Raw genomic sequence first — 13,610 nt, forward strand, 5'->3', positions numbered from 1 at the left:
GAATTAATTAATAGCAACTGACATTTGCAGCTAGGGCGCTATATTCATTCTTGGGCATGGTTGAAATGGCGACCAAGTCATGAATTGCTGGACAACATATCAGACTACATTTACATGTGCATAACGATGGTTCCTTCGTTGAGAATTGACATTTGATGCCGAACACATTCAAATCCAGGTTCCGCATGGCCGCCAGATGCCCGTCGTATCAGGTGCCTATCAGCATGTTGACATTGCAAGCGCTTGATCAGTATGGCCCGTAACGCAACTACCACTTATATCTTTGGGCATACGCAGTGATAGTCAAGAGGTCGGACCGAAAACAAGATATTCACTTGCAAGTCTCCGTGTGCGCATGAACAAGTAGAAAATCATCCTGATCGTCAAGACGTTTTGTTGTCATATCGATACATCCCTCATGTCCCAAGTTTTCGGTACCTATCGTTCCAGGAAACCAATCGTGATCGTTCGAGGTAGAGTTGGTGTGCGTGAAATCGTTGTATTCTTAGCTGCAAAACATGGCTTCTTTTTGGCCGAGCAGCATCCTATTGAACCGCCCTAGTCCTAATTCTCAGAACACATGACGAACCCTTTCATGCAATTGACGCCTTAATGCCCCCCAGAAGAGATGAACCATTTTAGAACTTGCTGAACTTCTTGACGGCCTTGCCGGTGCGGGGCAGGACGCGAAGAACGTTGAATCGGACCTGGAGAGGGAGAGTCAGTCATCGTGTACCCATAAAGATCGCTCCTACACATTGAGGGCGGGGATGCCACATACAGTCTTGGAGAGAGGTCTGCACTGTCCAACGGTGACCTGGTCACCCTCCTCAACACGGAAAGCCGGGGAGACGTGGGCGGCGAGGTTCTTGTGGCGCTTCTCGTAACGGGCGTACTTGGGGATGAAGTGAAGGTACTCCCGGCGGATGATCAGGGTACGGTGCATCTTGGTGGAAACAACGGTACCGGTCAGGATACGGCCACGGATGGAGACGAGACCGGTGAAGGGGCACTTCTTGTCTGCAAACAGGAATCATGTCAGCGGCTGGTCATTACGAAAAATTCCTCCTCAACCAAGAAAAGTGTGTCGCGCGATTCGCAATGAAGTTGTGTATGTGTGTGGGTATGTTCCGCGCCGTGTCGCAAAATTTCGAATTGCAGTCTCGGCTGAAGTTTCGCGTCGCTTCCCTTCCCATGGTGCAATTTGTGTTTTTTTGGTCCTCCGTTGCAATTCTCGTTTTCTCTCACGTACCGATGTAGCTGCCCTCAATGGCGGTCTTGGGGGTACGGAAACCCAGACCGACGTCCTTGTACCATCTTCGGCCAGCCTTTCCAGGTCTAGCAGACTTGGTCTTGACCTTGGAGTTCTGGAAGATGTGAGGCTGCTTCTGGTAAGCACGCTCAGACTGGACGGTAAGCTCGGTCGCCATTTTTGCGATTGTCGGTGGTCGATGGTCGCAAAGGTCGTGCGGTGGCCGAGTTGGTGGTTGACTTGAGGTTGGGCGTTGGGCGAAAGAATGGGTGTTCTTGAGTTTCGAGGCGGGTCTCTCCAATCCTAAGAATTTTGTCACGAAATTTCAAATGTGTGCGGGCAAGCAAAAAGGGCTGTGGCTGATTTGTGGCTTTCCACCGCCGTAACTAAGCTCAAGTGGGGCTCAGGCCTTGGCTGGTCTGTGAGTGTGTCGGTGGCGGTGCATTTGCTGGCCAAAATGGGCCTTTGCAAATTCAGAAGCACCGACCCGCTTATCACATTCCCCAGTTTCTCAAGAGGTCCCGCACTAGTCTTGATATGGAAGTGCTGTAAACAATGGAAGTCCGTCGCAGAGGCCAAACAAAAGTGACCCGCTGCTTGCTGTGACGCGGTTGCTAACATCCACAATTAAAGTCATGTTCATGCGCGCTTGGAGTCCTATGGCCCAAATCAGTACCATTTGCTTTAAAAATACGCTCTTTTAGTTGAACGAGGGTCGCGCCACGTTTTGCATCATTGTCGCGCCCATATCTGTTCAAGATGGATGTTACGGTGCCTTCAACTCGGCGGTCGCGCAAATCCACTGGCCAGTCGCCAGTTCGCAAGAAGATGGATAAGGAGAATATCACTGTGGACGTGGCTAGCTCTTTGGCCGGTAATGGAGGCCGAAAGAAGTCGCGAAGCAAGAGTATGGGACCAGGTGGACTTGACGCTCTTAAACCAAGCACCGGTAATAGGCGTGTGGTAAGTGATCGTGTCCGACGCATGCTCGTCTTCATGCTGCTCGCTTCATGGCAGAGATTGATTTGATTTCCAGTCGCTAGCCGCACCAGTCAGACCGCCACCCAGGTCGATCTTGAAGCCAACGATTCCTATATTGCCAGAAATACCACCCCATAAGCCTAAGTCGCGATTTGGTTCGAGTATTCAGAGTGGCAACGGATCCTTTTCCCCCTTTGGAAAGGATGATTCCAGCTCGTCTGGAACCAAGATTGCATTGCGCACAGAGGAGGAGCAACAAGCTGCTGCACGAAAACGCGAAGAGGAAGAGAGGAAGGCTCTGGAAAAGGAAATCAACGATCGGAGAGAGGCACGACGGAAGTCCCTAGCCAACCGCAGAGTTTCATTTGCCGCAGAAGCTACGCTACACACCTTTCACGAAGTTGAATACATGCAAGACTCGACAACATCGTCTGAAGCTGCTCGACGGGCCTCAGAACTCGCTGCACAGTCAGAATCACAAGCACCTGACAGTCCAGATGGATCAGATCCACCGTCAACGCCACCGGATCAAGAAGACCTTGTGCCGGATACGCCTGAAGATCAGAGAGACTTGCATCAGAAGAAGCGCAGAAGAAGCTCAGCTGCGTCTACTCTGAACTATCACGACGGTGATGATGACACGTTGGCTTCAACTATTTACAGCTCAGATTCTGATGCCACGGACGGGGTGATTGAGACACACGAAGAGATTGATTCCGACTCTGGTAGTGACTCTGACAACGATGGCACCACCATGGATGTGGACATTGATGAGATGACGGGTACCTCAATCGCATCTGGACAATCAATTTGGACGGAACATTCCATGGATTCCGAGAACGATACTTTGAACGACGCTCTACGACTGGCGCAGAGACAAGCACACACTCAAAGTATTGACGAGGAAGAAGAAATCATACCCTCTTTTGGCTGGGCCAAGAAACCTGTCCTGGCGCAACGCGATCCACATCAACAGGCGACGCCCGAGGTATCGCATGCTGAGACATCTAGTGGCCAGGACGACGATAACGGCGAAACGGACATGGATATGGACATGGACATGGAGATGACCCACGCAATTGGCGGTATTATCAAGTCAAATGCCCCAGAAGATGACGCTGCAGACGAGGAAATGTCAATGGACGTCACCAAGGTTCTAGGAGGTATTCTCGCTCGACAAAGTGCCACCAGTCCTGAAAAGGCCAACGAAGAGTCCTACATGGATGACGCCACCATGGACATGACGACGGCGATTGGCGGTATTCGAAAGACACAAGCCCCGGAAGACGATGCAACCGAATTGCAGAGCGATGCAGGCTATGAGGACATGTCGATGGAGCTCACAAATGTGATAGGGGGTGTTTTGGCCTCAACTCAGACTGCAGCCAAGGGTAGGAAATCTTTGCCTAGCAGACGGCGAACCACGAACGCCGGTGATGAGGCCACCATGGACATGACAGTTGGCTTAGGTCGTATCATTCCCAATCAGCAGCGTATTGAAGTGGAGGACGACGAAGATGACGCAACTATGGGCATGGAGATGACACAGGCCATTGGTGGCATAATCACACAACCATCCCCAAAGGAGGCTCGTACAGTGGCGAAGCAACTGATGGAAGAAGAGGTCGATCGAACTGACAGTACTCCGGTTACAGCCGATTCTCCTTCCAAGAGACGCATGTCAGCTTTAACTGAGAACAAAGCGCCTTCGCCAGTAGTTGAAAGTCCTGGTCTGTCAGCATTCCGTGGAAAAGGACTTCGACACAGTACGATTCAAATACAGAACTCCTCTTCTCCTATGCGAGACTCATCCCCAATGCGAAACTCGTCTCCTGCCAGAAATCCCTCACCTCTCAGGAACTCTTCTCTAAGAAGTTCGCTGCGCATCCGCAACACTTCGCCAGCAAAGTCTTCAAGCCCTTTCAAGGAGCTCACACCGAAGTCAAAGGTAGCTTCGTCTCCACCCAAGAGGACACCATCTGCCAAGTCACCAAGCAGATCACCGGCAAGGACTGCTTCGCCCCAGAGACCTACGATTCAGATTTCAGAAACGCCTCGATCAGTCCAAAAGAGCCCACAAAGAACTAGTATCTTTCAGCAAGATTTATCGACTGGCATTTCCACACCACGACACATTCTCACGCCTCAGAGGCGCAGGCTGTCTGGGTTGGGAGCTGATCGTCCAGGACTAGGATCCCCCAAGGTTACTCAGATTCTGGACCGCCGCGGGTCGATCGGCGAAGCGGCGGACAATTTCATTCCTGGAAAACCTGGGCGAGGAGTTTCATTTGCGGACCCACGACCTATCGAGGAAGAACTAGACCGAGATCGCCGGGTTGATGAAGACCGAGAAAATGGCCGAAAAATTCTGGAAAGAGAGGCAGACGGCGATGATGAGAACTCGACATCTACCCTGAAGGACATGATCTCCAGCATGACCCCCAAGAAAAAGAGTGTCCCTCTCCGCGGCCGAAAAAGTCTGCACGTGGGCAGTGCCATGGGCCTTCTTGGCAAGCGGCCCTCTGAACTGGACGAAGATGATGAAGATGACCAAAGAGATGGTGTCAAGAGACTCAAGGGTCACCAAGGATCGCCTGTCAAGAATGTGCGGCTTAATGCACCTCCTTCCAAGGCTGAGACAACTGGTCGTCGCACCAGATCATCAGGACGTGTCCCTGAAGAGACAGAGGAGAGCGCAAGCACGCCAACGTCTCTCTCACCAACAAAAATTTCTTCCGTGCAGTCACCACAAGCCAAAAACAAGTTCAAAGTCGTTGAAGATCAGCCTACAAATACCTTTAGCTTCGAGGACCCAACCCGATTGGACGATCTCGAAATCCCCGATGACGGTCTGGAGCGCATTCACCTCCAGGACTTCCTCAATATGACAAGCATTCGATTCATGGAACTCACTACCACCAAACGACGACACACTCAAGCCCCGGATTCTTTCCGAGACAGCATATTGCAGAGAGAAGATGACATGTCGTTCGAGCGTTGTGTTGTTGCTGGGGCTTGCACAGTCCCCATGCTGGAGCTTTATCAACATTCATGCCGCGAGCTGAAAAAGTACATTTCAGAGGGACGTCGCATCGTGCGCGAAATCGAGACTGAGACCTTTGAAGAAAACCCACCACTGTTCAAGGAATACATTTCTGCATCACCGGACTTCAAGCTACTGATGGACAATCAATTCAAGAATGTCAAAACACACGCACGGCTACTCAGCAAAGCCATGTGGTACGAATGGCGCATGAAGCTTCAAGATGGCCTCAAGGAAGGTCTGTTGAAGATAGCCGAGGAGATGGATGAGGACGAGCGAGTCTTGCAAAAGGAGGAACAGCTGCTGCAGTCAATATTGCCAGAACTTACGGCGCAGTCAGAAGCACTCGAGACTGAGCACGAGAACTTGCAAGCTATCGCCCAAGAGATTGCAGATTGTGACCCCGAAGACTTGCTGGCTGCCCGGGCTGAGCTGACAGCAGTCGACGCCGACATTGAGGCCATGGCTCGACAGATTGAGGAGTTGCAGCATACACTTCAAGAGACCGAGGCAACAGTGGTAGGCTTGTCACGGAGGAAAGAGGATTGCGTGGCAGAAATTGCAGAAGCCGAGCAAATCCGTGAAGAGTGTAGAGGTTGGACCTCTCACGAGATCAGCTCTCTTAAAGGTGAGTCCACTTCAAGACTGCTGCAATATCTGGGTTGAGACTAAAACATGTGCACAGAAAAAGTCGATGCCATTGAACAGGAGCACGGCTGGAACATTACCGGCATATCTGGAAGCAGGATCTCCATGACGTACCGTCGGGACATTGAGCTGGTATTTGACATTGCCTCCTTCCAGGGCAGCGCGCACCAGCCCGGCAGCTCGTCTAGTGGCTCGCGCATTGACCTGTGGTATGTTGCAGCCAATCGGGAGCGCGATCCACAGCCGCCCACTCCCGAAAAGGAATTTTTTGTACAGAGCATCCGTGATTACGTAAGGAGACTGGACCAAGCTAGCACAAAGATCTCCACTCTTCTCCGGGCTGTCGGCGCAGCGTGGGACAAGGCCGGCGCCGTGGCCAACGACATCCGTATATTGAATTGCACCTTTCCTACCGAGGTCTCCCGGACCGATGACTCCACCCTGACGGTCAAGATTGTCTTGCTTCTTGCAGCTTTGGAGACCAAGGTAGACATTGTGTTGGGAATGCATGCTCAAGACACACCCCAAGGACTGGAGGTTACCATCTCGCCACAAGCAAAGGTGGTCTACGGCGAGCACTTTAAGATTGACAATGTATGCGATTATTTGGTCACACGTCTAGGAGAATTAGTTAGAACAGGAGACGAGGCTGCGGATAAGAACTCGTGGAGCGATGTCATCGTCGAGTTGCATGAAAGGCTTTTGGCTAGGGGAAGGAAATAAATCTTTAGGATCAAAGGCAATGACTAATGACGTGCAGTCATTCTGACAGGACTGCTTATAGGACGGAGTTCAGGGGCTGGAGTCGAGACATATACCTTAGCGTTCTTGTGATTGAATTATATTGTCTTTTCCATAACAGAATAGCCATTCCTGGAGTGATTAACCTTTACACGTCCCTAATCATTATGGTGCATATCTGATTGAGTTGAGGACAAGACATATTTGGCGAGTTGTCCAAATGCCCTGTTGTTAAAAAAAAAAAAAAGTTGCTTGTTGCTTGATGCTTTTCAGACTTTTGTTTTCGAATTGGGTACTGCTTCCACCACGTTGAGTTCACTGAGTGTCATCACCATAAGGCAATAGGCCAAGCCATATGCCTGGTGGTTTGTATAGCGTTTCTTTCAACTTTGAATAAGGCGATTTGAGTCGATTCTGAGTTATGCCAGTCGACCGCAGTATCAAGCAAGTGGATTTTATCATCCAGAGAGGATTGATAGACATATTTGATTCATGTCTTGTGTTTCGACAAGATGATACATTGAATATTGAGCTTTGAGATCTACTTTTGAGGATATGATGTAAGCATAATTACTCAAGAATAAAAACCGTATTTGATATAGCCATGGAATTATCAAAGTTCACAGGACACATTATACTGAATGTGGAGAAAGCATTAAGTTGTATCAAAGTTCAATCAGAACCACATGCAACACCACTACCGACAAATTGCAAGCCAGACTGTGGAAAGGAGAGAGGGAGGGTAGAAAAAAAAAAAAAAAAAGAGGCACTCAACCAAATTGAAGCATATACGTACAAGTAGCACTGCAAAAAGAAATCAAGGTCTAACGACCTCTACCACTGACCCATGCCAGCTTACAGTTTAGTTTATTCAGGTCGTGACCCCATCCCGAGGACCTGTGGTGAAGATGTCTTTTATTATCATACTTGAGCTTACCAGTCAGTCTCATTTCCAATAGTACTGAGCTCATGCTACGGACCCATGTGCAATCTAATGCTGCTGGCACCACTCTGCGTTGCTATAATCAGCCGCGTCACGTCTTTCTACGGCGAACTTGGACTTGATGGATGCGGGTTCTAGGCAATGAATTTATTCGCGCTGTTGGAAGTCCTGATTGGAGACCTCATGCAATACACTGGACAGATAACACGGAGGGATGGAAAATACTCGAGATCACAGGAACCCGTCGAAAACAAGAGGTAGATTACAGTGAGCAGCTCTACACGTCTGTTGCTCACAGTGGCTTGGGAATTTAGCACAGTCATCATGGCCACGCTGGAGGCAAACACGCAGGATTCACTCTCTGATTTCCGGGCGAGTCTGCGTAGTATCTGGCAGCAGAGTGGCCCGCGTTCGAGTTCAACGATATGACCATGGCACATGACTTTCCGCAAATGGTTTGATAGCACGATTAGTCTCGTTCCCGCTCTTTCTGTCTCTCTCTCGTAATGACAAAAAAAACCTCTTCTGTCCAAATATTGAGCCCGCCGGCCGCAACAGTCGCTGCTCACCACGAAATGGTTAAGCTGCTGTAGCTTGACGCGTCACATACTGGTTGCTACGCGGGGAGCTGCCCGCCAGGTTGGTCGCGACAGCTCGCAGGCTGCAATCAAAACAAACGGCCATGATGAAATCAAAGAGTTCACGTATTTGTCAAATATTCTGCATCTCCAGTACGAGAAGACGAGACTCAATGCTGGATGATCTTGCATCCATGGTTCTAGACAATCATTCCGGTGATCGACATACACAATGTTTGACATGCCAAGTGACAATCTGTAGTTTGCGCCTTTGAGTCACAAAGTCCATGGAGTGCATGTGCTCAGAGTGCGTGTTCAGCATATCGGTTCTTGATCCTACATAAGTGCAAGCTGCCCTCACGAAAAGTAGATGGATATCCAGAGGATGACTGTTAAATAATATTCAAGTTATTGTAGTTCTTGTATCTATACTATTGCCCGTGAACACCAACATCTGTTATAATATCAAGCTGACTCGGCTGCGGCTGGGAGGGACGAACTCGAGCAAAATGCCATGCCCCCTTTCGAAAAAACCGGCCAGGGGTACAAAGGTACAAAGACCAGAGCGCGGCTGGGCTGCTGGGCTGTTAGTCTGCGTGGTAGCCTGGAGGCTGGCCAATGAGAAGCGAGAATTCCACCGCGGCCGCCGTTTGCAACTATTCGCAGCGGCCAGCGCGGTGCAAAACTCCAGGGCCGCCAGGTCCGGCCGACACCTGCCACTGCGGCTCGCAGCCAGGACTTTTTTTATTATAAATGACCCCCTTGTTGCAGCCAAACCTGAAGCTTTTTTTTTTTCCCTTTCTTCTTCGTCCCACTGATCAAGTTCATATTTACGTGTATCATAACTGCTAGCTTTACAGCGCCGCTCCCTTGACTCACTTGAACCTCTCGTCTTTAGGACTTACGCTTCCAGAATTTTAATTCTCGTTTCGTTACCCGACTTCTGTCACCATTTCCCTTCCCGCTTTCTCGATCTTTAAGATCCATACCGACGACGATACCACGATGACTCAGCACGTCATCCGTCTCCTGGCCTTTGTTGCCATTCTTTACGCCTTTATGGCACTGCTCGGAGTCGACCTGGGCACCCTTGAGATGCATGACGCATCCGAGGATGTCAAGTGGTAAGTTTGCACCCTTTTTCATTGCTTCCCTCTGTTCCTTTTCTGTCTGTCAGCGCAAGATACCATCAAGGGAGATGAATTCTTGGTTCTGTGGCTGTGTTTTCTCTGTCAACTGCTTCTCCTGATGCCCATCTCCATCTCCATCATCGACCACGCTGTCGACTTCTCCATCCAAACGTCCATCCAATATTTTTCCCATCGCGAGAAAACTCTGGCTTGTTGCTATTCAGATTACCCCTCCATCCCACCATTCTCTTATCCAGCTACCCCTCCAAACATCAACCCTCATATTGTTTATGTCCCTCCCCCACCACAAGTTTATTCACTTGTACATTCATTTACTTGTACATGTCCATGATACATCTTCATCATACATCTTCATTATACATCTTCATTATAAATCTTCATTATACATCTTCATCATACATCTTCATCATATATATCCACCATACCTATCCACTATCCCTCTCCACCATACATGTTCATCATACATGTTCATCATATACCTTCATCATATATCTTCATCATACATCTTCATCGTCCCATCCATCCCATTCATGCTTCATCACCATGCCAAGTCACTCCCACCATCCGTTCCCTCCTAGACCATTCCATATAGTTCGAGTACTTTCAATCAATTCATATGTAACTCAAGAAGTTTTGTTGAATCGTTGTAAACTAACGTGACCTTCAGGATCGTGCTCGCCTGGCCCTTTGCTGCCTGTCTTGCCTTTGGCTTGATGGAAGGCATCTGGTTCTGTGGCTTGTGCGCTTTCCTCTTGTACCTCTGGATGACTATACCGGCTCTCATCTGCGGTACCCTGTTCCTCGTCGCCTCGGTTGTCCTTCTGGTTGGTGGTGGAGTGGCCTCCGCCAAGTACGGTGGTGTGCGCTGGCTCTGTTTCTATGCCTATGTCGCGTTCTTAGGCTTGATTGATGCAATCAAGTACGGTCCGCAGGGCATGGAGCGCTTGGTCTGGGTTGTCCAGTGTCAACTGGGCATTCACCTGGGCCTAGGCGCCCTGGGTCTGGTTCTCTATGTCGTCGTTGGTGTTTGCTATGCTTTCGCCTTCGGCTTGATGACCAGTGTCCCGGGTCGGGCCGTGCAGCAGTTCCTTGGCACTCTGCTCAAGGTTCTGTACCAGTTCGGAAAAGCTACGGTCACTCTACTGTGGACTTGCCTCCTGGCCTTTGTCCTCTGCTGCCATTTCATCCTCTTCGCCTGGTCTCGGTTCCCTGATTCGCTACCTTGGAACCAGCCAGTTGCTCGTCCGTCGACGTCTTCGGACATTCATGTCGACAATGACAGCGATGATGAGGATGACGATGATAGCCACCAGCCTCCCCCCACTGGCATGTCACGTTCGCTGACTTTCACGGATAAGCACCTCGACTACGCCAGCGACACCGAGGATGACGACTGGGACAAGGACTTTGACTTCGACTCCACGGACGACACTACTACGGATGAATCTTCTGATGACGACCAGGGCTATCGCAAGAATCGTCAGATGAACTCGCTAGGTTGTTCGACCTACGGGCTCCCTGATGACTTCTACGATTACTCCGACGATGACAGCAGCGCAGCGGATCCCAGCTCGCCAATGAAATCGCCGGAGCCTATCATCAGTGACATTGTTTCTGTTTGCCATACTCCCGAGGTGACCGCCCTGCCAGGCAACTCTGACTAGTACTCAGAGCCCCAACAGGGTGCCGAACTTCAGCTGGACACAGATTCAGATGATTCCGCAAGTGAGATGGACTGGACGCCGTGCCCAGTTCGTTTCAAGTCGCCAGAGCAACCGGCATCCATCAACACGGCCGCTTCCCCTCTTCCGACAGCCCACGCCGTCGACTCTACGGCAATGGCTGAGGATAGCGTTGTCGACATGATGGATGTCGATGAACCTTCTCGAGCCTCTCTCGACCTGGTGGTTTCTACGCCTGATCGTCGGCCATTGACCTCGCGGTTGGCTGACATGGTCGCGCAGAACTTCACTGAGATTGAGGAGGCCGCGCCAACCACCTTTGCGGAGTGGCGCAACATGACCCAAAAGCGTGTTTACACGCAGGAGGGTTTCATGGCTGCGTCCACGGTACCCGCTCCGTCGCCAGTGCTGGCATTGCCGCCGGTCACTCCAGTGACCACAATGCCAGCCACCACGGACGTGGCAATGAGCTTGGATCCGACCGAGTTCATTGATGTGCAGGAAGTTGAGATGGCTCTTGATGAGCCGGATCGGGAACTTGCACTTGTGCCGGCCGCACAAGACATTCCGCTCCCCATGGAGACGGACTTGGAATATGCTGAGCTGAACGGTTCAGACGCAATGGAGGTAGAGCCTGTGGCGGTTAATCCCGTCACGATTCAGCCTCTTCTTGCAGAACCCGAGGTGATGCAGACCTCCGAGGAGATGTCTTGCGATGATTGGGATGGCTTCGAGGAGGATTTTGAAGAAGCATGGGATGAGCATTTTGCCGAGCAACAGCAAAATGCCTCCTGCGACCAATTCGTGTTTGCGGGCGCTGTACCCCAGCAGCGAGTGGCACCGGCTTCAATGTCGTTCTTTGGAGCCAACGCCACGAACACGAATGAAGTCCAAGTCGACTTCAGTTTTGGTCCACGGCAAACTTCCGCAGCTCCAGTGTCTTGGTTTGGAACCACTGACACTCGGTCTGCTACAACAGCTGTGGCCAATACTGTTGTTGACTGGAATTTCGGGTCGCAGCCCGCTGTAGGTCAGCGGAACGAAACCATGGCTGAGGAAGGTCAGTCTGCTGCCACAGATGTGGCCAATTTCGATTTCGATTTTGGTTCACATCAGCAAGCGGCTCCGCTGGCCTTCTTTGGCGGCGATGTTACCGAGCGTGCTGCAAGTAACATCGCCAATGTCGACTTCGTTTTTGGCTCACAGCAGCCGGCAGCTCCTGTGGCTTTGTTTAGTGCAAACGCCACTGAGTCTGTTGACAACAACGCTGTGGCCAATGTCGTCGACTCTGGTTTCCGACCGCAGCCTACAACGGCTCCCATGGCTTTCTTCGGGCCAAACGCAACTCAGTCTGCTGCCGCTGAGTTGCCCATTGTCGATTTCGGATTCGGTTCACAGCAGCCAGCAGCTCCCGTGACTTGGTTTGGAGCCAACGCCACTCAGCCTGCTGCCACCGCTGTGGCCAATATCGACTTTGGTTTCGGTGCTATCGGCTCCGCTGATGCATCATCGTCTGCCGTTGTCCCTGCAGGACTCGGTTCCGTAGTCTCTTGGGCACAGCCAGTGCCTACTACTGCTTTTGTCTTCGGATCGGAGCAGCAGCAAGAGGTGATGATGGATGAGGACTGTGGGGATGCTGCTGAAGAGGAGTCAATTCCTTCTGTCGAGGATCCAAGCGAGGAGGAGGGTTCTTTTGAGCCCGGCTCCCTTGAGGAATTCTTGTTGGGCAACGACTCTCTTTTCGGCGATGACGATGATGATGACGGCTCTGCTCCTGGTCCGGTCTCCGCTATGGAAGAGGATGACCATGACTCTCTCGCCTCTCTGTTTGGTGACGGTGGCGACAGTGACTCTCTCCCCAAAGAGAGTTCCGCTCCCACTGCCGCTGACACTGTAATGGATGCCGCTCCCGAGGACAATGGCGCAAGCTGTTCGACTGGGTTTGGTGACCAAAACGTGTCCAGAGAGGATGAGGTCGACTACAGCATGTCAGACGACGAGCAGAGTTCGCAACAGCAGAGCTCACAGCACCCGGCCCCCCTCGCGCCGCAGACGCCATACGTTGGTCCCGGGCTTCAGGAGCCCACAAGACGCAGTCGGTACGCGCCCGATGCCATGGATCGTGAGAAGCCAACTTCTCACGAGGCATTGAGAACTGCCGGCTTCCTTGTAGAAAAGGGCACACCGTCGCCTACTCCTACTCGGACTACGGGGGCACGCCAGCTGCAGCGATTGACACCTACTTCCAAGAAGGTGAAGATCCTGCTAAAGAAGCCTTCAAAGCCTGAGTAAGAGGGACCACGAGCGCTGCGCGCGCATATTCCTTCCACTCCCTTCTTTCTTTCCCTTTGGTGAGGAGCAGCCATTAAATGCCCCCGGAGAGCCTCGCGGCAATGACCCGGACCCTGGAGATTGTTCGCACCGTGACGAAGACACTTGCAATACTCAACTCAGATCTGAGAACGCAGTGTCGGGTTCCAGGGCTTATCAGCGCTTTTTTCCGGAGATCTCGATGAAGCCAGACAGTAGTTGAGATCATCTGATGGGAAGCGTTGTAACCAAGACGAACTTTAGGGAAAGAAAGATTGGAG

The 13,610-nt window shown here is 51.2% G+C and overlaps 3 protein-coding genes across 3 annotated transcripts; 2 read left to right on the forward strand and 1 right to left on the reverse strand.

Moving 5' to 3' along the window:
- Nucleotides 1-638: 638 nt before the first annotated feature.
- On the reverse strand, nt 639-1,430 carry PFICI_13318 (40S ribosomal protein S11-B; the record flags this gene model as incomplete). The annotated part of the gene is made up of 3 exons (XM_007841899.1): nt 639-707; nt 782-1,020; nt 1,253-1,430. 3 exons carry the CDS (start codon nt 1,428-1,430, stop codon nt 639-641), a joined length of 486 nt encoding a protein of 161 aa, XP_007840090.1.
- A 581-nt stretch (nt 1,431-2,011) lies between these two features.
- PFICI_13319 (uncharacterized protein) lies at nt 2,012-6,647 on the forward strand (the record flags this gene model as incomplete). The annotated part of the gene is made up of 3 exons (XM_007841900.1): nt 2,012-2,215; nt 2,289-5,904; nt 5,962-6,647. 3 exons carry the CDS (start codon nt 2,012-2,014, stop codon nt 6,645-6,647), a joined length of 4,506 nt encoding a protein of 1,501 aa, XP_007840091.1.
- A 2,544-nt stretch (nt 6,648-9,191) lies between these two features.
- PFICI_13320 (uncharacterized protein) lies at nt 9,192-13,311 on the forward strand (the record flags this gene model as incomplete). Its single annotated transcript, XM_007841901.1, has 3 exons — nt 9,192-9,310; nt 10,005-10,971; nt 11,020-13,311. The coding sequence occupies 3 exons, from the start codon at nt 9,192-9,194 to the stop codon at nt 13,309-13,311; spliced, it is 3,378 nt and encodes a 1,125-aa protein (XP_007840092.1).
- Between the last annotated feature and the right edge of the window lie 299 nt (nt 13,312-13,610).

This window comes from Pestalotiopsis fici (genome assembly GCF_000516985.1).
Source record: "Pestalotiopsis fici W106-1 unplaced genomic scaffold PFICI_Scf_11, whole genome shotgun sequence".
Taxonomy (NCBI): domain Eukaryota; kingdom Fungi; phylum Ascomycota; class Sordariomycetes; order Amphisphaeriales; family Sporocadaceae; genus Pestalotiopsis; species Pestalotiopsis fici.